This window comes from Podarcis pityusensis (assembly GCF_964106645.2).
Source record: "Podarcis pityusensis genome assembly, chromosome: 12".
Classification (NCBI taxonomy): Eukaryota; Metazoa; Chordata; class Lepidosauria; order Squamata; family Lacertidae; genus Podarcis; species Podarcis pityusensis.
Genome location: NC_138037.1, coordinates 20,143,634 through 20,169,901, shown reverse-complemented (window position 1 = coordinate 20,169,901; position 26,268 = coordinate 20,143,634). Strand labels below are relative to the sequence as shown.

Below are 26,268 nucleotides of genomic sequence, written 5' to 3'. Positions count from 1 at the left end.
CGTAGGGGACAACTTTCTTAGCAAGTGAAGTGCAAAGCTTGGAAATAGTACCGTTCTTGGTGCACTAATCTACTCTCTCTCCATCTATCTGTGCCTCCCATTTCTTGGTGCAGTTTACCTCCTGTATGCCAGAGAGGGAACCAGCACAGGAAAATCAGGCATCATTAATGCAAATGTCTGACAAACCCTTGCTCTGCCTTTGCTGCAGCTTAGTTACCTATTGCTACAAGCTCAAAAGGTAGTGGTGCTCCACTGATGGGACAGCTGGCATATAAAAGGTTACTGCTTTAATTCTAAACACATGTACACAGTTGCAACCCCCATGGAGCACAGCAGGGCTTAGTTCTGAGTAAACATGCACGGGACTGCACTGTTAAAGGGCTAGCATATTGTCCCCAACCACACAAGGTACATTTTAGCAATCATCTTAGAAAGGGTCTAGTAGCAGGATGTGGGTGGGACATCTCTGGACAGTCAGACATAATTTTGCCTATTGCTGTTTGAAAAGGTCGGATGCAGGTAATCCCATACTCGTGTTTTTTTAAAAAAAAAACACAACAAAATTTGAGAAATTGCATTTTAAAAAATTGTATGTTGTTTTAACTATGATTTGCATTGCTGTTGTTTTCCCTCAACACGTCCCGTTTCTTAAAACAAAAACAAAAAACCAAACCTAATACTGTAATCAAAATACTGGAGAAAAGTATTTCACAATTCTGGGAGCTCCAAAATACTCCCCCCCCCCCCAAGAGCTTCCTGGGTGACTTGTGTGAGCTTGTCATTGAACTGATTTTCCAGGAATCTGCTGCACTGAGGCTAAAGCCTCGTTCCACTGGGAAGCTAATGAGATTTCTGAAATGAACGGGAACCTTAGCCTGACCTTATCCTAAGACTTTGACCACAAGCCCTTAAACTTCAACCTTGCCGTAAGCACAGCCTCCACCTGGAAAGGACTAGAGCAGGGATAGGTCCATGTCGAGCCTTTTGGATAGGAGCAGCTGTGCACTCCCTCCTCCAGACAAATACTCTGACAAGAGTCTATGTCAGTCTCCCATGTTCATCTCACTCCCTTCACCTGCCGCTTCCACCTTGACCTGTGACCTGACAAAGCGCTCCTGCCTGGCACAAGCTCAGTCCCATACCCTGTCCCTTCTGTTAGAGCAGGGATGGGGGACCTGTGGCCCTCCAGAGGTTATTGGACTATGATACCCATCATCCTTGGCCACTGGCTGATGGGTGCTGGAATCCAGCCACACCCAGAGGGCAGATGTAGGATTGGTTTTGTACCAGCAATGTTTTCTGGCAGCTCCAGGTCCTCCCTGGTCATCAGCCTTTTCCTTTCGAAGAGTGCTGAGTCCAGGCTCTGACACCGAGGCTGTTCCTCCGGAGGCGGGTGCAAGGCCTCGTGCTTAAGCAGCTCTGTGGCAGATGGTCTTTGGTTTGGGTTCCTTTCCAGAGAAGCTTCCAGCAGCCTTCTCATGCCGGCACTGCAGTCCTCAGCAATGTCTTCCAGAGGCGGCGCTTGCTTGTGGATCTATCGAGAGGGAAGAAAAACCGGCGGCTTTTAGCACGATGCTCACTGAGAGGGAGAGAGAAAAACAGCTTCGGAGAGGCTCCTTTCTATCATAAGGTTACCACTCTAGGAATTTCCTCGCCCTGACTCATGCTTTGGAAAACTGCCACTCTGCCGCCGTCGTGGAGAACCACGGCAAAGCTGGAAACAGAGCCAGCTTCACAGCGGAACAGCAAACCCTAACAAACCGGCTTAGAGTTCATCCAAAGGTCGGAGATCCTCGCTCCGCAATCTGGGCCAACGAACACAGAGCAACTAGGGGATGATCCAGCTTGCAGGCCAAAATGGAGCATCGATTCGGTTTCGGCAAACATCGGTTTGTGTGCTGGCAACGTGACACACTGGTTGGCACTGTGAAGAGGCTTGGGATATCAAGGTCACCATGCAAACACAGGAGTGTAGGGAGCTGCCTTATACTGAATCGGGTCAGGGGGACCTGCCAACTCAGCACGGCCTACAGTGACTGCCAGCAGCTCTCCAGGTTTCCAAGCAAGAATTTTCTTCCCCCCCCCACCACCTTGATATGTTAGGGACTGAACCTAGGAACTTCTGCATCCAAGGCAGATGATCTACCACTCAGCTACTGGCTTGAAGAAAATCTGCTAAAAAACCCACTTCTGCACACAATGGCTCCAGTTTGCGAGGCCTAAAACCTTGGGACAGTCACGGGGGCCTGAGATCATCGCCCTAGAGTTCCTCTGCCAAGTTCACATTCTGCCTGTGAACTTCACAGCTTGCAGTTTCCACCTCCCTCCCACTCAGATCAGAGAGAAACAAACGGAATCATTCCCCTTGTTGTTCATACTTCCACAATCCCATGGAAGTTTACCAAGTTCAAACAGCAAGAAGGTCAAAACGAAAAGGAAAAAATAGACTTGGGAGTGAGCGATGCAACTGTGGAAATGCACATCTGGGGCTTCGTTTCCGTTGAGGCACTAAACCTCTGCTGTGGCTGTACCACTTCAGACGACAGGCGGGGAGCTCATAACCCAAATGCTCCTCTAACTTTCGATTTTACTGTGTGCAGGATCCCCTGCCGACTGACAAGCGTTTAACCATGTAAGCCCCCACCTGCAATCTGAAGTGCTGTCCAGATCCTGCTGGTTTGTTACACTTTGGGGACGGGGGCAGTACAGAAGACACACAAGCATTCTTAGAAATATATTAATAAGTAGCTGATGGAGCAAGCTCCAGTTTGGGTCACAGCAGTGGTCCTGAGTGAGAATCTAACTCTTTCCTTCCATGCCAAATGAAACCACCCCTCATCCTGCTCCTGGGTATGTGGAGACAACAGGTATTTGTATCCTTCCACCCACATAGCTTGGTGAGGCTAATAGCAGGGGAATGGGCAAATATATAGCTTGGGGAAATAGTGTGAACACATAAACACACACAACAGCTGCTGCTCTAATCCGAGTCTCTTGTAGCTTTTTTTAAGTGAAACTTGGAAATCCGGTTTCAGGCCTCAAACATCACATGCCTGCTTTGTGTCCCAGTGAGAATTCATTCCGAGTGCGATTTCCGAGTGGGGTTGGAAAATACCTATCTGTGGTGCTCATTGTGTTGCCACTCTGGGCCTGGCAACTGCTCAGGGTGACTCAGCCTGTAGTTTTGCCCTCGAGAGCATTGCAAAACGAGCATTTCTGGATCAGGCTCAGCGGTGGGGTGCATGGAGCATATGGAGAAGTCCCAAAATCAACCCTTCGCATCTCCAGTCAAAAGAGCCAGGTAGCGGGCGATGGGGGAGACCTTCCCCTGCCCAACACCCTGGAAAGCCACTGCCAGGCTCAGCGGACAGTTCTGAGCTAGATGGACCAATAACTCGGACATGATCTAAGGCAGCTTCCTATGCTAGTTAAGGGAGTACCCTGTTTCCTGCAGTGGCCAACCAGGTGCCTAGAGGAAGTCAACAAGCCTAAAAATAAGGCAGGTGCTATCAGAAAGGGGGATGTGCCCACGCAGTCAAAGTCCATGCTTACTATGTAGAGGTAGGAGGGGTACGCCGCACGGGGATAGCGATTCACCCATGGCGGGATGCCAGTCTGCATGTGGATGATTGTTGCTCCCAGGCTATAGATGTCGGCTTTTGTAGTGTGGCCTCGGCAAAGGATCACTTCTGGGCTCATGTAAATCTGCAAACGGAACCCAGAGGGAAAATTAGCTCCAGTCTTGAATCTTGACAGTCTTAACAGCAAGAAAGATTGGGCAACAGGGAAGTGGTTTTATTTTCCCCACCCCCCTCTTCTAGCATAGGTGTGGGGGAATTATTTTGGTTCTCCAGATGATGCTGAACTACAGTTCCCATCATCCCTGGCCACACTTGCAAGGGCTGATGGGTTTGAAGTGGGTTTCCCATTTCGCCTTGGAGGCAAAACCATTTGTCAAACTAAGGCCTGCTAACAAAAAAAAAAAAAAACAGCGGGAGCCCGGGAAAGAGCAAAGTGAGGAGGGCTCATTCATGTAGTGCCAAACCACGGTTTGGTGTTACATCTTAACTGAGCCAACAGTTATAGAGAAGAAATGCTGTAAGCCGGGCAACTGAAACTTCAGCACACATACATTTGCAGACCAGCGTTGCAACCTGCAGATTAGGATTGAAACCTTCCTGTGAAATGATGGGATACAACTAAACCAAAGTCCACTTTCCCTGCCCCCCCCCCAAACTATCAGTTATCACTAAAGCATTCCAGGCTCTTTTTTTTTTTTTTTACCATTACTTTTTGCCTATAAACTTAGATGGTGCAAATCAACTATTTGTTCATTTTCATCAGCACATCAAAAAGGAGATACAGCTGAGTGTTCTGCACAAGCTCCCAATAGATACTCCGATGGGACTATGACCCCACCGCCACCGCCCTTGTGGCAGCTCTTTCTCATTCAGCTCTCATTACAATGACATGAGAGAAACAGCAGCAAGGCTCCCTTCTTGCACATGGTTCTTACCTCTGTTCCTCGGAGGTCTTTGGGATAGAAAACATCTTCCGTCATTTGAACGCTCAGACCGAAGTCCACCAGAACGGCTTTGGTTGACATGAAAACAATGTTGCTGGCTAGAAACAAAAGGAGAGCAAACGAGGGATTGTTAGGGACGTGGAGAGGAAGTCTCAACATCTGCTTGAGGTGCAGGGGAGCAAAACGGAGGGCAATATGCGCTGCATTTTTCTCCCCAGCAGAACTAAACAACTTGAAGGTGGGTTCCCCTGTCATCCCCCTGCAATGCGGCAAGAGTAAATACTGGCCTACCTTACAGGGTTGCTTGCAAGGTTTACTGAGGAAATGTACGCAAGGGGCTTTGAATACTAAAATTAAATGCAAAATATCATTATCCCCTAGGTATCTTTAATAGCTAAGAATGCTACACTTTTATTTACTATTCTTATTACTACTACTACCTATATTATTATTAATAATAATTTTGCAAGAGCCTATGTGTAAATGTACAAGAGGCTGTGGGAAGGGGGAAATCCTTTTGGTTTAGTTCAGGCTGCCTCAACCTCAGCCCTCCAGGTGTTTTTGGCCTACAACTCCCATGATCCCTAGCTAGCAGGACCAGTGGTCAGGGATGATGGGAATAGTAGTCTCAAAACGTCTGGAGGGCTGAGGTTGAGTAAGTCTGGTTTAGTTTCCCTTTCCTGGGGCTGTAAATATCCTTCTAACACTGATGGGGTCCAAGCATCCACATAGGCTGGCTAACCAAGAAATGTTTTTTTAAAAAAATACACCTGAAGCAGGACATTTTTTAAAAATAAAAAGGCAAACAAACTGGAGCTCCTGTGTAGCTTTCAGGCTTCAGGGCAAAGGCTGGAAGCTGAAGCCTTTGACAGCAATAAACTGAGCAAGATTGGAGACAGGCGTCCCCAAAGACACCAGACTTCATGGCATTTCAGCTGGACACACCTCTCTTAATGAGGCTCTTTTTACAAATCCTGGCCTAAAACTATAGATGTAGAGGAGAATAAGAAAGGCTTTTCCCCTCCTTGGGCATCCTGGCCTTTGTAACATAGCAATCACAAACTCAAGGGAGCTTCCCCCACATAACCTGTTTGGCTATGACAAGCAAAATAAACAAATAAGGGTAAACAATTATCCCAAAAACTTCTGCGGAATTTTTGGCTCCACTACCCTGGGGCTTGATCGATTGGTTTTATTTCTCTGCTGCTGGAGCTTGATGCTGCATTCAACGGTTTTATAGTTTCAAAGTGAATTTAATGTGAATTACAGATAGGTAGCCGTGTTGGTCTGCCATAGTCAAAATAAAACAAATCCTTCCAGTAGCACCTTTAAGACCAACTAAGTTAGTTCTTGGTATGAGCTTTCGTGTGCAAGCACACTTCTTCAGATACACTGGATCCAGTGTATCTGAAGAAGTGTGCTTGCACACGAAAGCTCATGCCAAGAACTAACTTAGTTGGTCTTAAAGGTGCTACTGGAAGGATTTTTTTTATTTTAATGTGAATTGTTATTGTAAATTGTTGTTGCTAGCAGGCGGCATGCAAATACTGTCAAGGAATCTGGAACATGTTTTTCCTGTTAAGAAGTAAGTAATAAGGATGCACATCTTCTAAAAAGGAAAAGTAGTGGTTTTCCACATATTAAGGCAGCAATCCTGTACATGGATTTCATGGGACTTATTTCTGAACAGACATGCCCAGGGCTGTGCAGTAAGGACCACTTCCAATCTTGGCTTAAAGGCCAAAGGTGCTCCAAGAACCACAGTAGGTGACCTCTGAGGCATATTCTAGATACTCTGTTTACATGGGGGAAATTGCTCCTAAAATGCCATTACTGACCATCTGCCTCATTCTGTATATCCTTCTTACTGAGGTTCATTGGAGAACTATTTATTATTCTGCTTATTAACAGATGTAAAACCTGCCTTCCTCAGAAGCATCACAGGGCTTCATTTATGGTGGTTATTTTAGAAGGCTTGTGAACAGACTGTAGGAAGTCATCCTTATGCCTGTTTGGCTTTGGCATGCTTTTTACAGCTGCGGCTTTTATTTCTTTATATTTCTAACATTCTGTCAACAGACTCTCCCACATTCGAATGAACAGAAATCATAGGTATAAACATTTACTTAAGATAAACATACAAATCTCACTGACAACCTCCAAATAGGTCTTCTAAGGAACTTCCAGGATTATCTTGAGCCCAATTTATAAATCATGGGTATTGCACGTAAGGACAAGCTATAATCCTGTTGCTAGACTACAACTCCCATCATCCCTGACCATTGGCCAAACTCGCAGAGGCTGATGGGAGCTGGAGTCCAACCACATTCCGAGGGCCACAGCTTCTAAACTGAAGGTTTCAAACACTACACAGTGCAACTGGTGTAAGGGGAGGGCACAGCTGTTTAAAAGTGAATTATAACCTACGTTTTATATCTTGATGTATAACTCCCTTCGAGTGAAGAAACTCAAGTCCCTTGAGGATATGCTTTGTCACCCAAATGATCTCGAATTCTCTTAGAGGCCCACAGCTTTCCACCTTTTCCAGGACAGAGCCTCCTTCTCCTGCCTCCATGAAGAGGTGGATTGTCTCGTCCCACAAGATGGCTCCGTAAAGTTCGGCAATATTCTCATGGCGGAAGCAGGCCTGGATCTCAACGTCCGATGGCTTGAACTGTTCCACTGGGACCTAAGGGGCCAAAATGGAGGCAGATTAAGTAAAGCAGGAAGAGCAAAGATCCACAGTTCATGAACTGACACACATAATGCTCTGGAGATCATTGTGTCAGTGCTCTGAGCTTACTATTACAAAGGGAAGGAAGGTGGTAGGGAATACAAAAGGCTCAGGAAACAGTGAACTAATTGAGGAAGGGCAAGGGAGTTGAATGGAGGGTTGCTTTGCTGATGTGTGGACGAAGTGTGTCGAGCACGCCTAATGTCCAGCACCCACATCCTGGAGCCAGAATGGGGCTTGCTTTGGAAATAAATAACAACAACAACAACAACAATTTATACCCCACCCTTCTGGCTGGGTTTCTCCAGCCACCCTGGGCAGCTCCCAACAGAATTCAAAGCATAATAAAACATCAAACAGTGAAAGCTTCCCTAAACAGGGCTGCCTTCAGATGTCTTCTAAAAGTCAGATAGTTGTTTATTTCCTTGACGTCTGATGAGAGGATGTTCCACAGGGTAGGTGCCACTACCGAGAAGGCCCTCTGCCTGGTTCCCTGTAACTTCACTTCTCGCAGTGAGGGAACCGCCAGAAGGCCCTCGGCGCTGGACCGGGCTGAAACACTTGGGCGGCTGCTTTGAGTACCTTTGTTACCCAAAAGAATACTGCAGCCTTCCTCAGCTGGAGAGGGATTGGAAATTTTCACCACACAGAATCCCCAAATCTCAACGCAACTGCAGGGACAATGACCACTACCACCACCCTGTCCCAGCTGTGAGTTGGAAGAGGCAGATGGGACTTCGCTCATCAGCCTCCCCACTGGTTGATGGAATGCTTGGCTTGAGGGTGAGGGTGGCAAGCAGAACTGGAGACTGATGGTTTGAGCAATTGTTTTGTGGTGACATATGAGCAAGCCCTGAGGAAAGCACTCAAAATAGAAATCCACCGGGATAGGGCTACTGTAAAAACATGGAATTTATACAAGGCCTTTGAACGTGGGCACAGACCAGACCCAGATTGGGTTCCCATAATCATCATGCATCTAAATACCGTATTTTTTGCTCTATAAGACTCACCTTTTCCCTCCTAAAAAGTAAGGGGAAATGTGTGTGCGTCTTATGGAGCGAATGCAGGCTGCGCAGCTATCCCACAAGCCAGAACAGCAAGAGGGATTGCTGCATTCACTGCACAGTGATCCCTCTTGCTGTTCTGGCTTCTGAGATTCAGAATATTTTTTTTCTTTTTTTCCTCTTCCAAAAACCAGTCTTGTGGTCTGGTGCGTCTTATAGAGCGAAAAATACAGTAATTATCTTCACCATTTGTCACCAATTAATGCCTCCCCTTAATGCACAAATCCCAAAGTGTCAGACAACAGGGCAAAGACCTTGCTTGCACTGAGCTCCATTCACATCTCGGAGTGCACCATAAGCACCCTGGAGATATTGGGTGCTATCTCCTCAGAGAAGACCCACTGAAATTAATAGGCCCCAAGTTAGCCATACTCATTCAGTTCAGTGGGTCTAGAATCAGCACAGGCTACAACCAACGACATCTAGACAGATATTTCCTCCATCCTAAAAGCAACAATACCCCCTCCCCCCACTTATCACTACATTAAATGAAAAGCAGAAAGTCCATCTAATAGCAGTACAGACCCAGCACATAACAGACCCTCGGAAAGGGAACCCTAGGAACGTACCAGTTTGCAAGCCATGCGCTTTTTGGTTTCTGTATCTTGTGCCAAGTAGACTTTCCCGAAAGCTCCCCGTGGAATAAAGTCAGTCCCGATATTTCTATAGGTTAGCTTCCATGGAAACAGGAGCACATCGGAGTCAATTTGATAGCGCCCATTTTTCGGACTGATCTATAGAAAAAAATAATAAGATGAGGGGAAATTAAAGGAGGCTATTTTTTTCCCCCATGAGAAACTCGCCAGAGAAAGATATATCTAGTTTTTGGAGATATGTATTGCCCTCCCAGAATCAGACTGGCTGATCCCACCTTGTCCAGCGCTATCTGTTCTTGCCATGGTTCTCCAGCCTCGCTGTCCCTGCACACACAACACTTCACGAGATCTTTTAAATGGAAGTTGCCTGGGGTTGAGCTTGGGACCTTCTGTGTGCCAAGCATAGAATTATAGAAGAGTTGGAAGGGACCCCAAGGGTCATCTAGTCCAACCCTCCGAGTGAGAAGCCTTCACATTCTGGGAACCTAACTTTGCCTGATTTCTTCTTCGCAGTACAAAGAAGCCTTGTGGCACAAAGGAAGGAGCAGCCTTTATGTAGACCAATCAAATGGGAACGGCACGTGAAGTATTCAGTTTGCTTTGGAAATATTTATAATTCCAGTGAGCGATTAGCCTCCCATAAAGACTCAGTTGCACCTTACTCTCTGGCAACAGCAACCTGGCTGAGGGATTTGCGTAATGAGTCCATCTGCTGATTTGTTTGTTCATTCCTGGAACCTGCCCGCCTCTTGCTCCACAAAGCTGTGGGTTTGGTTAGAGAAGGTAAGCAAACAGTTTTTGACACTTCCTACCCTCAAAGGCGGTACAGGGGAGCGGGAAAGAAGCACTTTTCCGAAATATTCAGAGAAGATAAGCAGAGAGATATAAAGCCTCATTGCGTCATGCAGGTTTGAATGGTACTTTGAAACCACAAGCACAGCTGGCCGGCAAAAGCGCTATGTATGCAAGGTTCTCAAACAGCGCAAGGTGAGATTTTGAGCTTCTCACAATTAAAAGTACGGCTGCAACATTTAGTCAGCTGTTTGTTTAGATCAGAGGTGGGGAAGCTTTTTGAGCCTGGCGCCACATTCCTTTCTTGGTCCAGGGGTGCAGGACCAAGAGGTCAAAGTGGGCAAAGCAACGGATATACATGAAGGAATGTCTCCACCCCCATTGTTCTGCCCAGACACTGGGGTCCAGCTCCGAGGGCATTCTGGCAGTTCCCTCACTGCGAGAAGTGAGGTTACAGGGAACCAGGCAGAGGGCCTTCTCAGTAGTGGCGCCCGCCCTGTGGAACGCCCTCCCATCAGATGTCAAAGAAACAAACAACTATCTGACGTTTAGAAGACATCTGAAGGCAGCCCTGTTTAGGGAAGTTTTTAATGCTTGATGATTTATTCTGTTTTTAATGTTCTGTTGAAAGCTGCCCAGAGTGGCTGGGAAAACCCAGCCAGATGGGCAGGGTAGAAATGATAAAATTATTATTATTATTATTATTATTATTATTATTATTATTATTAAAATTCTACCCATTTGCAGTGGGCTAGCTTCTGCACACATGCAAACATCACCATCCTCTATCCAGGCAACCAAGACGTATTAATTAATCAATTGATGACACCATATTCAAACCGCAATATGCATTTTAAAGCCAAGCTGTTTGCAGGATCTAACACTGGGGCTTTAGCACCTTAGCTCTGCTGCAGCAGCTGCCTTCTGCACAACATTTATGTCTCCCAGCTCCTCTGCACTATGCAACTTCAAGAGCCATGAAACTGTCATTGCGTCAGGATACCCTCCCATCCCCTTGGGTGGGCAGGCTTGGTTCACGAGAGTCAGAGCTGTTGACAGAAAGTCACACTGTCCATATTGCAAAGAAGGCAATAAAAAAATATTCCAAAACAGCTGGGAAGACCCATCCAGTTCTATCTCACTGCCCAAGCTCACAGCAATGTTCTTTCAGTTGTTTAATAAGGCTTCCTCTCTATTACAGGATTAAGATCTGGGTATGCAATTGGAAAATATTGTCAATTTCTATTGCAGCTTGAAGCATGAAACAGATCGGGGGATACTTGTCCCCCAATCCAGTTCATCTCATGGAGGGGAGTGCGATCGCACCTGTTCTCCCTACCAGACACTTGGCACATGGACTCTATCCCTAGGTAGGGCTGTAATGTTTGTACGCAGCTTACACATGAAAAAAAATCAAAACTGTGTGGTCCATTTCCTCAGTAAATTCCAATAACTGACAAGGTTTGGGGAAGAGCTATAGCTTCTGGACATGCTTTGCAGACAAAAGCCCTGAGTCCTGTCTGAAACCTGCTGCGAGATGGACTAGTGATCTGACTCTGTATCAAGGAGCTTCCTATGATTTTAGTCTATGCGTGTTGCATTTTGTGCATCTAGGTCATCCAATCCACAAACCGGAGTCTATCTTGGAGACCCTAACTTTGAGCCCTTTTTTTACCAGCACATCCCACGGCCTTCAACAGCAACTGGAGGACAAGAGGAGCCTGCTGGATCAGGCCCAGCTGGTCCAGGATCCTGTTCCCACAGTGGCCAACCAGACACACTCATTTTCTTCTCTGGGGCTTCCCATAAGCAACAGCATTCTCCCCATTTGTGACTCCCAGCAACTGCTAGCCAGAGGCTTACTGCCTCTGAATCAAGCACAGGCCAATGGCAGGCGGGCATTTCAAAGAAAAGAACGTACCATATTTAATATGATTCCAGACTCTTGTCTTCTGGGCCGGCAAAACTGTTTGGCAGTGTTGGACACTTGGTTTGCAAAAGCCAGCAAGTCTTCCACGGTCCCATACTTGACGGACGACAACACTGAAACTTCCCTTCCGCTGAACAGTAAGGATTCTGCGCGCTCCTCGTTCTTGTTCGTCTCCGGACACAGGGCAAGCAGGCTGTCTTCGTAAACGGCAAGGTCTCCATTTGGGTAAAGGTTCTCCATGATGTCGATCACTTCAGACATATTTAAGTCTGTTAGCAATAAGTCAATCTCCTGCTTATGGTCACTGTCGGTGCTCATATACTCCATCACGGTGTTCCCTCTTCCCCTTATCCTACCTGCAAACCACACACAAAGAAAGAGCAGAATAAGATTTCACAGTTAGTTAAAGAAGAAAGCGAAATGATTTCAACATAGGAAGTTATTGGGCATCTGCAGTTAGAACACGCATATCTTAACACTGAAGGGGGAGAAGAAGCCTATGGAGTCTACATATTTTAGACCATAACCTTGCGTAGTTAAACAGGCATAAGGCAGGGATCCTATATATATTTAGGTCACATCCATGCTACACATGTAACACACATTTAAAGCACATGGTTTCTCCCAATGAATCATGGGAACTGTAGTTTATTCCTCACAGAGCTACAGTACCCAATGGCCTTAGCAAATTACCGCTCCCAGGATTCTCTGCAGAAAGCCACATGTTTTATATGAGATTAGAATGTATGGAGCGGCTGTGACCTTACTAGGAAGCAAGTTCATTGAACTCAGCAAAGCCTACTTTCAAAGAAACATGTATAGGATCAGACTGCAAGCCCCAGTTAAAGCAACTGGGCAAGTTGGCAGATGGCCATAAGGGATTCTTACAGTGGGCCAAGGTTACACATGTTTTTAAGTCCCACCGGACTTGCATGTTAACTGTGCATTAATCACCCCTGAAATCAATGGGACTTAACATGGTCTTTTTCAGAGGACGGTCAAAAGGAGATTTGTACTGATACTGCTGTAAGGATGGGGAATCTGTGGCCCTCCAGAGGTTGCCTGACCAATGCGCAACATCCCTGACCCTTGGCTATGCTGCTGGGGTTTGGACTCCAACAACATCTGAAGGCCACAGGGCCCTTTTGGATTAATGTGATGGGAAGGCAGTGCTCTCCGACACAACAGATTGGAAGAGAGCTAAGGATCCAAGCCTGCAGCAGCGACTGCAATGGGCTCGGGTCAGTGGAGTTGAGGTGCACACTTTGCTGACTAGGCTTACAAGTACAGGGGAGGAGGGATATCACTGTGTGCTTGAAGGCTAGTGGACCTGTAGGCTGCCAGGGGTGGCTGGACTTCAACTCCCATCAGCCTCAGGAAGTCTGACCAATGGTCAGAGGTGGTGGGAGTTCCATATCTCTGGTGTAATTCTGGACAGCATGGGATGGCCCCTGCTGTGGGGCCTTCCCTACAGCTGCCCTCCTCCTTCTGAAAGAGAAGTCATACCTTCTGCTGCAGCCGCCTGCTGGAGGAGACTCTGTCCTGCCCTTTTCCCCACCCCTGCACCTTCCAGCAGGCATCGAAAAGGTGATTTTGGCCCTATATGTACTAGAGAAGAGTGTATGGGCTGCCTGTGACAGTGGCTGCTCAAGTTTAGCAGTGGGGGGTGGGGAATCTACCAGGGAAATGCTGCAGGCTGGGGAAGCCCCAGGCCACCTCCTTCACTCATTGGTTGAAACCTGCCTAGATCCCATGCCCCCCTTTCCCCCTTTTTAAATGCATTTGATGAGAGGAGCACTCATCCAGCAAAGAAATTGATGTGGGAAATGCATAAGAATTACACAGGCTGTGTGGCAGGTGTGGTTCATCACGTCACAGAAACTAGCCAATGAGTGTCCATGCCATCACATTCCAGCTGCTGCAATCCATGCACCACAGCCATATTGCCTATGTCCGTGATATCTGGTGGAAGCATAACGATTTCCCAGTTTAAAAGAAAACAGAGAGTGAGAGAGTCTGCTTTGGGCTGAGAATATGCAATATCCCATCAGCAGAAGTGCTACCATTTGGAGTAAAGATCTGGAATCTGAGAGGTATCACAATCCTTCCTATGCATTACAAGGAAACCCAGGCTGGAGCTCACTCTGGATTGTGTCCCTAGCTGTGACCAAAGTCACGTTCCCCACCAGGACAATCAAAGAATGTGCTGCAATGGCTGTAACAGGATAATCATTATGCAATTTGTCTTTCTAAATTTTTTTTGCATTCCAGCAATATGTGGTGCAACATTAAAAAGAAAAAAAAAAACCCTGCAAGACTCCACATTACAGGAAGCTACCAAAAACATTCTGCAACTATAGTGTGATCAGTTGAAATGGCACCCCTCCCATTGTTTTGCTTCCAGCTTGTTGCTGTTTTGTTTTCTACGTGATTCTTGACATAGTTTCAGTAAGAGGATTGGGGAGGGGAACTTACAGGAATCCAAAACTGACATGCCAACTAAAAGCACTTTCCAGTCCACAATCAGAAGGAACCTTCCTATTCACAACACACTCCTTAAAAACCTGGAAAAACAAGGATTGCATTATTTTAGACCATCAGGTGACTGGAAATTCCCCAACACATAACATATCGCCATAGACATTGGTAAGAAGGAAACTGGGGCTTGAGCAAATTTTTTGGCTTCAGAAGCATATTTACCCTCTGGTGTTTTATTAAAAAGCACAAGTCAAGCCAGACTACCTTTTAGCACCTTTTGCACAGAGGCAAAGAGGAACGTATCCCCTTTGTTTTTGTTTAGGCAACACAGAACTTCTAAGGAATAGCACACACCACTGGAGAAGAGCCTCATTCTCATTAGATGATTTGGCCCTGAACTCATAGGAAGAAACAGAGAAGTCCTGAGAAAAGGGTGGGGGTGTTTCCTGTCTGAAAGATGACACATGCTAAGTTTTGTGGAAGAATAGGCTGTTAACATCTACTAGCCACGATGAGGGCTGAGTGATATCTGATTTGCAACTTTGTGATATATCACCAGCCAAACATCACGATATACTGATATATCACCATAAGGATGGAGCTATGTAGAGGCATTGTCTGGCTTCATGGTTTTTCCCACATTGTGATTTTTGCATAGTGCGTGCGCGCACACACACACGTGTCATGATTCACAATACACCGCCAAGCCAGAAATTATGAAACCGCCAAGCCAGAAATTATGAAATTATGAAACCAATACAGTGGTACCTCAGGTTACATACCCTTCAGGTTACATACGCTTCAGGTTACAGACTCCGCTAACCCAGAAATGAAGACAACCCAGAAATAGTGCTTCAGGTTAAGAACTTTGCTTCAGGATGAGAACTGAAATTATGCTTTGGCGGCGCGGCAGCGGCAGGAGGCCCCATTAGCTAAAGTGGTGCTTCAGGTTAAGAACAGTTTCAGGTTAAGTATGGACCGCCGGAATGAATTAAGTACTTAACCCGAGGTACCATGGTATCATGATATGGACTTTCAACCAGTTTTGGATGATAGATCGCACAGCCCTAACACGCATCGTGATTTGCGATATATTGCCAAGTCGAAACCGATGAAACCGATATCACGATATGGACTCCAAACCGGTTTTGGACCATATATCAATATATTGCCCAGCCCTGGGCCCAATGACTATGTTCTACCTCCTCTGTAAGATGCAGCATGGCTCTGAATACCAGCTGCTGGAAATCACAGGTGAGCAGAGTACAGTTGCACCCATGTCCAGCTCACAGGCATTCCCACATAAGCATGTAAGATGAGTCTGCTGGAGCAGGCCAATCACCATCTAGTCCAGCATCCTGCTCTCACCATGACCAACCAGATGCCTGTGGGAAACCAAGGAGCAGAACATGAACACAAGAGAACTCTCTCCTCCTGTGGTTTCCAGCAAATGGGATTCAGAAGCCTTGCTTCCTCTGACCACCTAGTAGCAATTGTAAGAACAGGATGCTGGACTCAATGGGCCTGATCCAGCAGGCTTGCTATATTTTCTCATGCTTTTAAGATGATCGGACCATCTCAGACAGGACTGGAGATGGACCGTCCTTTGAAAGCGGTCTAAATTTCACCCTGACTACCCATCACTTTCAAATACAATGCAAAAAGTATGCCTACCTTTCTTCTAGATGAAGACAAGTGCCTCTTGACTCACCTGGCTTGCTGAACACAAGCCGCTAGTGTCTACATATGACAAGAAGGAAGAACTGGACAGTGACACAGAGAGATCAATTAACTCCTCCCAAGGTTGGACGGGTGACACCTGATCTGCTGCAGCCGTCAGGCAGCCCTGCGTGCCTCGTCAGAGTGGCATGCTTAGTTATCATCCTTGGCCAAGATCCTTATCTTCATCCTTCTCAGAACATAGCTGTGGAAGCCTTCTGGCAAATGTTTTCAAACAGGGTACGTGGAAAACACACCCATCGGGATCTATGTTAAAGGACCACGTCAGGAGGCTGCGGACCTTGCAGCGACTTTGCAAAAAGGATCAGGGCCATCTGCAGATTGCAATCCTCCAGTATGAAATTAAAAGAAAGAGAAGAGGCAGGGCTGAACATGCTGGTCCACAGCCATAATATGAACTGGGGAAAGGGAGAGCCACTCACTAGCTGAAGGGTGTGATTTGACCCATCTTATATTATTTTGAAACAGACCATGAGATAGGATACTTTCGTCTTTTTACCAGAAACAGCCAGAAGTGTCCCCATCTTAATGTTGTTGTTCTTTTTAGATTGCCAGGGCCAACATCTCCTAGGTTTCCTGCTGCCTACACTCAAATGGCTGTATTGTGAGGCTTATCAGTGTTCTTTTAAAAAGATATAATTGTTTCCATGATGGTATAGGAAAGTAGATTGAGCTCTTGCAAAGGGGATTCTTCCACAACAATGCTTTCCAATTCAGTAAACAGATACCTCCCTTTACCCCCGTCCCCAGTAGTTGCTTCCACCCAGTATTCCAAGGATGGAAAGCCCTGGGTTTTTCACATGGGTTTCATTTTATTTATTTTTCTCCTTTTACAGTTTGGATCACTGGTCCCGGAAGCGAAGTTTCACACTGGCAGACTAAATCTCTAGCACAGCATGGCAGGGAGAAAGCATCTGGCCAGCAGGTCAGATTGTTATCTCCCCCATCTGTCAAGGTTCAACAGGTGAGTAAGCAGCCATCCACCTGCCAATCACCTGACATCACAATGACATCAGCTGTCCTTTTTTGCCCTTCCAAAGCACTGTGCAAGACAGGGCACTGGAAGGGGCTTCTGAGGACCCGACAGTCAGCTGATCTTCATGACTTTCTTTCAAAGCGGTATCTTAGGCAACACTTTGCTGGTCACCAGGTTGGTGCGGCTTCACCTTCCAGCAGAGCCAAGTTTTTACCTGCCCCACACTTGACACCATATTTGACTTCAAGTGCATTCATTAAGTAGGCCTTTTTAATACAAAACCTTCAGCACTATAGTATTTAGGGCATATATGCCCTGTCCTCTGAAAAAGAAAAATATGTATTCCTAACAGGCAGGAAAAGCTCATAAATTCCTGAATTCCGAAAGAAACTCTCACAAAATGATACAACTGATCATTTGACACACTTTCTTACAGCCAAGAGATCTACAATTGCTGCAGTTTGTGTAGCAACTGGACTACAACTTCCATCAGCCCCAACCAACATAGCCAACCATCAGGAATGACGGGAGTTGTAGTGCACAATATCTGGAGGGCACCACACTGCATATCCCGATCTACGGTACAAAACAGCAACTCAAGCGCTTGACTAACATACACTCCTGACACAGGTTCCCACAATCAGTGTTCGCATAAAGGTTCCCTACACATCTCCAGCCATAGACAAGATTCTAGCACTGCAAACAGCGCTTAGGATGGAGCCACCCAAGTGATTTTTTCCCAAAAAACCCCCAGCTGATTTTGCAGAGCACAGTGGAGTTTCAGGTAGAACAACATCACAAGAAGAATTCAACCTTTATCAGAATCGCATGCCCACACAATCCTGGGAAACATGAGTTTTGGGGCTTGCCAAATTTATATGGAATTCTAGAGCATATACTATTATGCATGGATTGCCTAAAACAACAATACAATGAATCATCCAACAGTGGATACAAAAGTTGCATGAATCTGCCCCTTCGTTCTATTCACACATTAAACCAGCTCTGGAAGATCTGGAATACTCTGCATTGTAGATTCAGCAATTTCAGATCAACAACCTTGTGGTGAGACTGGCAGTGAAACCTGGCATGGTGGACCACGCCCCTCTCATCAAAAGGTGACCTAAAACAGCCATCCCCTTTGAGTGAATTAGATACTCCACCCTGTCTTCAAGAACCCCTAAATATCCCAAACACCCTTTCCCTTTATCTTCATAGGGTGATAATTAATGGACTCTTTGAACACACACATGCACGCCTTGTAAATATTTGGAACTGCGGTTCCTGAGCTCCTTAGCCTCACTGCACAAAACTAATAAAAAGTTAAAAAATAGTCCAGTAGCACCTTAGAGAGCAACTAAGTTTGTTTTAGGTATAAGCTTTCGTGTGCATGCACACTTCTTCAGATGCACACGAAAGCTTATACCTAGATCAAACTTAGTTGGTCTCTAAGGTGCTACTGGACTATTTTTAAATTTTTTATTTTGACTGCGTTAAACCAACACGGCTACCTACCTGAATGCACAAAACTACAACTCCCAGAATTCCCTGAGGAAAGGGAATGACTAGGTAAAGCAGTTTAAATCAGCAGAGTCACACAAGGGTAGGAAACATGTGACCCTCCAGGTGTTGCTGGACTCCAACTCCCATCAGCCCCGGCTAGCACAGCAAATGGTCAGGGATGATGGGAATTGTAGTCTAGCAACATCTGGAGAGCCCCTGACTCTCCCATCTTCCAGTGTACATACCCCTTCAAGGCACTTTTGCTCTGTATCTAGGTTGTATCAGGACCGGATTTTAATTTTCTTGGTGGGGAAAGGCCTGTGGCTGTTGTTTCCCATTTCTAGCAGTGATGATGGTCCCACGCAGACTCTGAAGGAGCTTTGCCAGGACATAGGGAGGAGGCAGGAGAGATTATTCCAGGCAACCTGCAGCACAGCTGACCTTTGAGCCTCTTGCACAACAAAGTACCGACAAAGTGCTAAGTCCCCTGGAGGGATGCTAGCTAGGGGAAGCCACTTGTTGTCACATTGGGATTGGCCAAGAAGACCTTGCCAAGTGCCACACAGGGAACGCTCCCCACGTGATGGGTTAGAAACGTTGCAGGTTCCTATTAAGGTGGCATTCCAGGTAACTCTGGAGTAGCTGACCAGCAAAGCTATTAAGAGGAGGCGTAAGCAAGCATTCCTTTATCTGGGACAAGGACACCTGCCTGTGTCCCCATTGGGCAGAAACATGACCTAATTTTGAGGCGGGCCTGTTTCCTTTCCCCCGCTTACTACATTTCTCTCCACAAATCTGATTCATGCAACGTGCTGCTATCAGGTAAACAAAACAGACTGCAGGTGAGTCAGGTCGGGAGCATCCAGACAGACATGACACTGGGAACTGCGGTTGGCAGCATATTTTCACCCTCTCCACCCCAAAGGGGAAGGCAGTGGCTTTCAGGGGATGCCAGTCGTGTTTCCAAGCTGGGCATGTGAACAAAGGCGGAAGATGTTGGCCCATCTTGCCTAGCACTGCCCCTCCGCTCTTGGTGGTTAAGCAGCTCTCAAAACCCCCAAAGTGGTGCTAGGGAGAGCCAATATAGTGTTGATGGACTACAACACCTATCAGTCCCAATGCTCAGGGATGATGGGAGTTGTAGTATAGCAACATCTGAAGGGCAAAGCTTTGGTTGATCCTGACAGGGGCCTCTTTCCCAGCTCCATTTAAGCGGAGACCCCAGGGATCTTCTGCACACAAAACGCATGTCCTATCACTGAGCTCTCTTCAAAAGGCAGAGGCACCAAGCCTAGACACCATTTGCCACCCTCCTGTAAGTCTTAAGAGAAAAAGCAGAGAAATCCCCAGTGAAATTTCCTCAGGGGGTGACCCAATGAAATCAAGAAGGCTCCCTTTCACTTTCATGTTCACTAAGGAGAACCACTGCTTCTGCTCACGGCTGCCCCTTCGCACGAGATGATGCAACATCTCGCGCCGGGAGAGCCCAGCAACAATGAAAAGTAGAAAAAGGAACTATGGCAACTTCTGCATACTACTTTTTTACGTGCTCCACAATTGCCCAAGTGACACGACACGCGCTAATCACATTTCTTTTGCTTGCTAGTCTCCATCCATAGTGTTAACATACAAACAATGGGTTGATTTTAGTGATGGCTAACTGAAACCCCACTGACTTCAAGGGGTCTTCTCTAAGTATAAGCATGTTTGAATTTAACCCAATTTTGGCATCTTCTTCTTTCAAAACCCCAAAGTCAGGAATAGCCAGAATATGTTACTGTTGCTATTATAATCGTCAGATTTATATCCCACCTCCAAAGGAGCTCACGGTGGTATACATGGTTTCCCCCACTCTCTATTTTATCTTCACAACAGCCCTCTGAGGTAGGTTAGGCTGAGAGTCAGTGACTGGCCAAAGGTCCAACACACTAACCACTATACCATACTGTTATGAACCGCAGCTCCCAAAATTCCTGACAATGGGTGACCATGTTTGCTGGGGCTGATGGGAGTTTTAGTCCAAAACATTCTCTTTCTTCCTCCAGACCTTCCTTTCTTTCCCACAAAACCTCTGGCTTAACCCCTTAGTTCTCACCTGTCATCTCTCCCACTATTGTAATACTGCAGCCTCCTCAGGGCAGGAAAACATTCCTTTTTGCTTACATTATAAGCATATGTCAATGACATCATCACCAAGCTCATAGGGTCAGATCCAGACTTAAGTTAGCTGCATGGACTTTGAGGCCCGTTGATTTCAGTAGGAGCTAAGTTAAGCCATAACTAACTTATCCCACTGATTTCAAGTTAAACTCATTTAACCTGGCTCCAACCATTCGGCAAATGGTACCAAGCTGGCTTATTTTAAATAATGATCCACTGGCATGTTTGATGTAACAATGGGCAATAGGGAAACACTACTCCTACTCCGGGTTGACCCACTGACGTCTATGGACATTGCTAACTTAGGCTTCATCATTTCAGTGGATCTACTCTGAGTAGGACTAGCACTGAATGGCATTGGACTCTTAAGATAAGTTTCAATGGTTTAAGGCTTTAAGACAAAGGGATTTGGGTACAGGAGCTGCAGGAAAATGTCCTGACACAATAACCTGCATGGATAAAGACCTTCTATCTCAATCGCACTTAACCTGAGCAGCTGCTACTTTTAAAATCGCAAATACTTTCTATGTTCAGTTTCTTCACTAGCCTCAGATATATTGAAAGCGTTTCCTTTTTTGCAGTGGGATGAGGACTCATTCAGGTGCCAAATGCCTTTATTTTATTTTTATTTTTTGCATTTAAAAATGCAATAACTGATCTATTAAAAAAAAAACTGTTTTATATAGACAAACACACTCCATTTTACAGGTACAAACTGATTTACTAGGGACTATTTGTGCAGGGTTTATATAAAAGCTTTGAACACTCTGACCCTAAACAAATTTAACAGTACTTAGCAGTTCTCTAGAGTATCCAAAACACTTCACACATACCATTCCTTACAACAATGCTATAAGGCAGTTCAGCCTTATTATTCCCCTAGCTGTCATGGGAGGGTCTGAGGCTGCACGCCAGAGGCTTACCGCCAGAGGGGAGCTTTGAATGGGGACTTCCCAAACACACTTGCATTCATTTCCTCTGCAGGGATGGATGAAATCACAGCTGAGATCCCCTCGCACTAGCACTGTGAATATCTGATGGGCTGTCAATGCAAAAGACTGAAGAGGCATTTGTAATGCAAGTTTGCCTTCTGGCCAAGACAGTTTCCAGATTCACATTACCAATTAAAAACCACTTGACGCTGCAATCCCATGCACGTCTGCTCAGAAGCAAGCCCCACTGAGCTCAATAGGAACTTACACCCAGATATAAGGTGCACAGAATTACAGCTTGGTTAATTTAAGGTCGGAAACCCCATTATCTCCAAAGGAAAATTATCTGAATATCATGTCGCTGGAATGGGGCTGTGGCACTCTGGGTAAAAGGAATTGGCCTTACACAGAAGTGAGCCCATTGAGTTCAATAGGGCTTGCTCCCAGGTTAAGTGTGTACAGGATTGCAGCCCAAGTCTATATAAGCTTTTTAAAGCATCACAGCACTTGGGAATGGGATGTTGTCATCATAGGTTCATCTCCTTAATAAATACGCCCTCTTAATGAAGAGGGATCACCCCAATGCTATTCGGCATGATATCCCGCGGACAAGTCACTCTCAGCCTCAGTTTCCCAGCTGTAAAATGGGAAGAGAAAGTGCCCCTTCTTCCTATCACCACGCAGCTGCTGCGGAAGTTTAAAACGCAGGTCCCTTTTCATATTAAAACTGAATGGGAGATGTCTATAAAGCACTATATATCTCGCTATGTATCGGAAGCTCAGGACAGGCAACAGGTTAATTTAATTTCGATATGGAAAATTCGAAAAGCGGAACTCGGGGCGAGGGGGAACCTTTCAGCAAAAATGCGCAGCAGCCGCAGCCGTCGTTCTTTGGGTGGGTGGCCCCGATGCTTACTTGCTTTCTCTCCCTCGGCTCTCCGAGGGGGCTCTCCGACGGGGCGGGCGTCGGTCTCTGCCCCGCTTCCCGGCGTCGCGTCCCGCGCAGCCAGCTTCGCCTCCAGCGCCTTTGCGGAGTTGGCGCCCCGGGAGCAAGGAAGGCAGCAGCAGCCGGAGCCGGGCAGGACGGCCACCTCTCTCCGAACTCGCACCCGGAGCCACTGGCGGAGCAGTCCCCGCCGTGACGGGGGAAAGCCCGGCGGAGGAGGAGGCGGAGCTCCGCCTGCAATCCCGAGACCAGCCGGGCGGCCGACGGACTGACTCACGGCTCCTCGACGCGCAGAGACTGTCCGGCCGCTGCTTCCACCTCCGGTTTCGATTTCGCTTGTTCCCTTAACCCGACCGAAGCGGGAACTGGCTGGCGCTTTGCAGCCGCGGGATCGGATCCTTCAACTCTTTGTGATCTTTATTGATTGGTTGCATTCACACTCCGCCTTTTTCTCCAAGGTGGCGCGCATGGCTCTCCCTCTCCTCAATTGATCCACACAACAACCCTGTGAGGGAGGTCGCGTCAGGATTTGAACCCAGGTCCTAGTCCGACACTCGAACCACTGCACCACACTGACTCCTACATTTGCTCCAGGGAGTTCAAGCACCTGCCTTGCCTTCCAAATTCCTCTTCTTTTTGCGGGGGAGCTGCAGGAATTTTCGAAGTATAGCCTTTTTCTTTTTTTTTTAAGCCCACGAAACCTTGGAAACCCTGACATTTTTTGTGTACGTCATAGCTTTCTGCTCCTTTCCCTCAAAAGAGGCAAGCAAAACTACAGTGATTTTTTTGTGTTTTTTTTGAGGAACAAAATCATAAAAACAAAGCTAAACTAATATGGTGGTTATTTCTTCAGGAGCTCAGGCTGGGTGTAAGATGTCTCTCTTCCCTTTGCTTTGCTTTCCTCGCAACAACCCTGGGAGGTAGGTCAGGATGAGAGTTGGGTGGATGACTTGGCCCAAAACCACTTGTCCAGCTTCGTGGCTGAGTGAGAGATTTGAACCCTGGTCTCTGCGGGGCTCTAGTCCCACATGCAAACCCCTGCAACACTTTGGCACATTCATGGTGTTTTGCAAAGCATAAGAGGGCAGGTCTCTGCCCCGGGGACATTACAAACAAAAGTGTGGCACTCAGGAAACAGCAGGAAGGAGTTAAGTGGGGAATAACATATGTTTATTTCATTTACCCATCCTTAGACTTGTTTGCAGTGGGGGATAGGGATTAATGGCCTTCTGAATTGTTCTAGCTATACTTAAACTGCCTCTCCAAAAGCCAGAGGGGAAGGCCGCACCCTGCAGGCATTTCTGCAGGTGACTAAAGAAGCGGAAATTCTCATTTCAGGGGGATTTCCACAGCCACCGTAAAGGCTGTGCTTCCAGCACTTAACAGCTCTCCTCTCTCTGCTGTTGGAAGACAAATCAGAACCTGGTTAAAATAACACAGATATTGTAGAGCAGCCTTTGCCATCCTGGTGCCCTCCATATTTTCTTGGATTATAGGGGGTCATATTAGGATGAGGAAGTTTCTAAGGCCCCCATCTGCACATTTAAAGCAAGTTTTAAAAAAAATATTTATTTTCTATTAATTCCATGTTAATAGAACGGAACAATCCCCTCTTCATCTTGTAGAGAAAGGGAGTCTAAAGTAAAATTAAGCAAAAACATTAATTTGTCCATACAACTCAGCGGGAAATATCAAAATTTTAGTCTCTGATGTATCATGCCAGTTTAAAAGAGATTTGGCTATTCTAACAAATACAATTTGTAGTTACATCCCTATGGGCCATTATATATCCTTTGCCCCCACTTCCCTGTGGGCCTTTACTAGGTTTGCCATAGGTTAATGCCTACTTATTAATGTTGATTGTCAGTTTTGATGTGACCCCCCTCCATGTGTGAGGCCTGGGGCAATTCCCCACAACAACAACAACAGCACCACCACCAAAATGATATAGCTATAGTCCTATTTAATGATCTAGTCCTATAGATCACTTGACAGAACATCATCCATATTTTAGATAAGCTTGTGAAGTCTGAATGAGAGCAAATAACAGAAATGGTTGTTGGTGTTTTCCAGTTGCAGTTCTAGTTTCCTGTGGTGGCAATACCCTTTTATTGTCCCAGTCAGGGCATAATCATAAAATGAGATGCTGAGATATAAAGTGCATATGGGATGTACCTAGAATCTTTGATTCTATACACCCATTCATCTCCTGCCTCTGTTCTATTATTATTATTATTATTATTATTATTATTATTATTATATCCTACCTTTTTCTCCAAGGAGCTGAAAGTGGCATAACCTCCTCATTTAATTCCTGCAACAACCCTGGTTGGGCTGAGAGGAAATGACTGGACAGACGTCACCCTATGAGCTTCATGGCTGAGTTTTCTCTTCACCTCCCCTTTCGCCTAATCTCCATCTTTTCCCTTCTCTTAAAAAGGTATCGCTGGCATGTCGCCTCTAGAGTAGACTACAGTTCAGTTGTAGGTCACAACACACCCATTGAAGATCAATGATAAGCCATTCCTTTTACTGGCCCAGCTTCCCTGGGTATGCAGGTGCCGTCATCAAGGCAGGACTTTGGGGCAAAATGTAGCAAAACATGTATCAGGGTCCCTCCCCCATGCATCATGGAGGGCTTATCACATTTTGAAGCAGGTTTGAGTTTATTAAATTTGTATATGGCTTCTCACTACAAAAAGTCCCAAAGTGATTTACAACCAGAGCAATAACAGAACAATAAAAACACACACACCCCAGCGAGTGTTAAAAACATGAAGTCAGGATACGAGACTATAAAAGGGTTCACCCACACCATAACCACCCCAGCCAACCTCAGATGAACATGAAAACAATCACTGGCGCTACCCAGATTCTGCAAGATCATCCAAATTAAGTCCTGGATTGACTGCACCACTCTTAGGACAAGCATACTGTTCTTGGAAAGATTTGAGATGAGGTTTCGATGAACAGCTCCGGCTAAGCTTTACGTTCACATTCTCATTTCATCAGATGCTGCCCCACTTTCTCCAAAGTTATCACTTCACCCTTTATTTATTTTATATCTCTTCCAACTTCAACGATGCCTAGCATATGTAGCATTTTTAGCCCACATTTTCACCCAGAAGTCCAGAACAACCCTGGGAGGCAGATTGGAGAACAGGGATCGGTCTAAAAGCGTTTTGGGCCACAGTCTCTCCCAATGAAATCCTTGGAGCCCTACTTCTGAGTAGACATGCTTAGGATTGCACCGCCAGTGGGCTTTCTGACTTAAACATTGCAATCCTATATGTGTCTTGCTCAGAAGCAAGCCCCACCGAGTTCAATGGGAATTACTCCCGAGTAAGTGTGTGCCAGATTGCCGCTTGGATTTGAACCCAAGTCTCTTTAGCCTCAGTCCAGCTAAAGTTCACCTTCCGCAAATTATTTTGCAAAACTCTCCACAGATCATTTCCGTGTGGAAGCTCCACCGAAGTCATCTTTTCAGGTCAAGATTTTAAGAGCCTGGGGTGGAAGGGAACTTTTCCATTCAAAGGGGAAAAGATTAAAATAAAAATACATGTCTCTCTATGTCTTCCCCTTTAATCCACACCAGAGACATGTGAACAGGCAGATAACATGTATGGGGTTTCTCTTATCTCTCATCCATTCCAGCCTTGCTTTTCCTGGGCTCACCTTCTTGAAGATGGAGTCCATGTGATTCATCTTCCACCGAGATCCTCTCTCAGCCTGCTAATCCCTCAAGAAATCCGTGCAAAGGAAGTATATCAGATGTGGAACAATGGGAGGAATACAGGGTGAGGAACAGACAAGTGGAGCCGAGGAGCAGTACGTCCTTCTGAGCACCTAATGTGCAGCCGGACCTTCAGGTGTCACTATTTTAAAAAAC

General features: G+C 46.1%; 1 protein-coding gene across 5 annotated transcripts; it reads right to left on the bottom strand.

The window, feature by feature from the left end:
* Window positions 1-743: 743 nt before the first annotated feature.
* On the bottom strand, window positions 744-26,268 carry MAP3K8 (mitogen-activated protein kinase kinase kinase 8). 5 transcript variants are annotated; one of them, XM_080975307.1, is made up of 8 exons: window positions 26,055-26,268; window positions 14,120-14,208; window positions 11,636-12,000; window positions 8,896-9,060; window positions 6,953-7,214; window positions 4,517-4,623; window positions 3,553-3,705; window positions 744-1,534 (listed from the first exon to the last, which is right to left on the bottom strand). In XM_080975307.1, the coding sequence occupies exons 2-8, from the start codon at window positions 14,136-14,138 to the stop codon at window positions 1,193-1,195; spliced, it is 1,413 nt and encodes a 470-aa protein (XP_080831433.1). In that variant the 5' UTR covers window positions 14,139-14,208; window positions 26,055-26,268; the 3' UTR covers window positions 744-1,192. The 5 variants fall into 5 exon arrangements, with proteins under 5 accessions (XP_080831433.1, XP_080831435.1, XP_080831434.1 ...); XM_080975309.1 differs by lacking the exon at window positions 26,055-26,268 and adding an exon at window positions 22,350-22,392; XM_080975308.1 differs by lacking the exon at window positions 26,055-26,268 and adding an exon at window positions 15,797-18,109.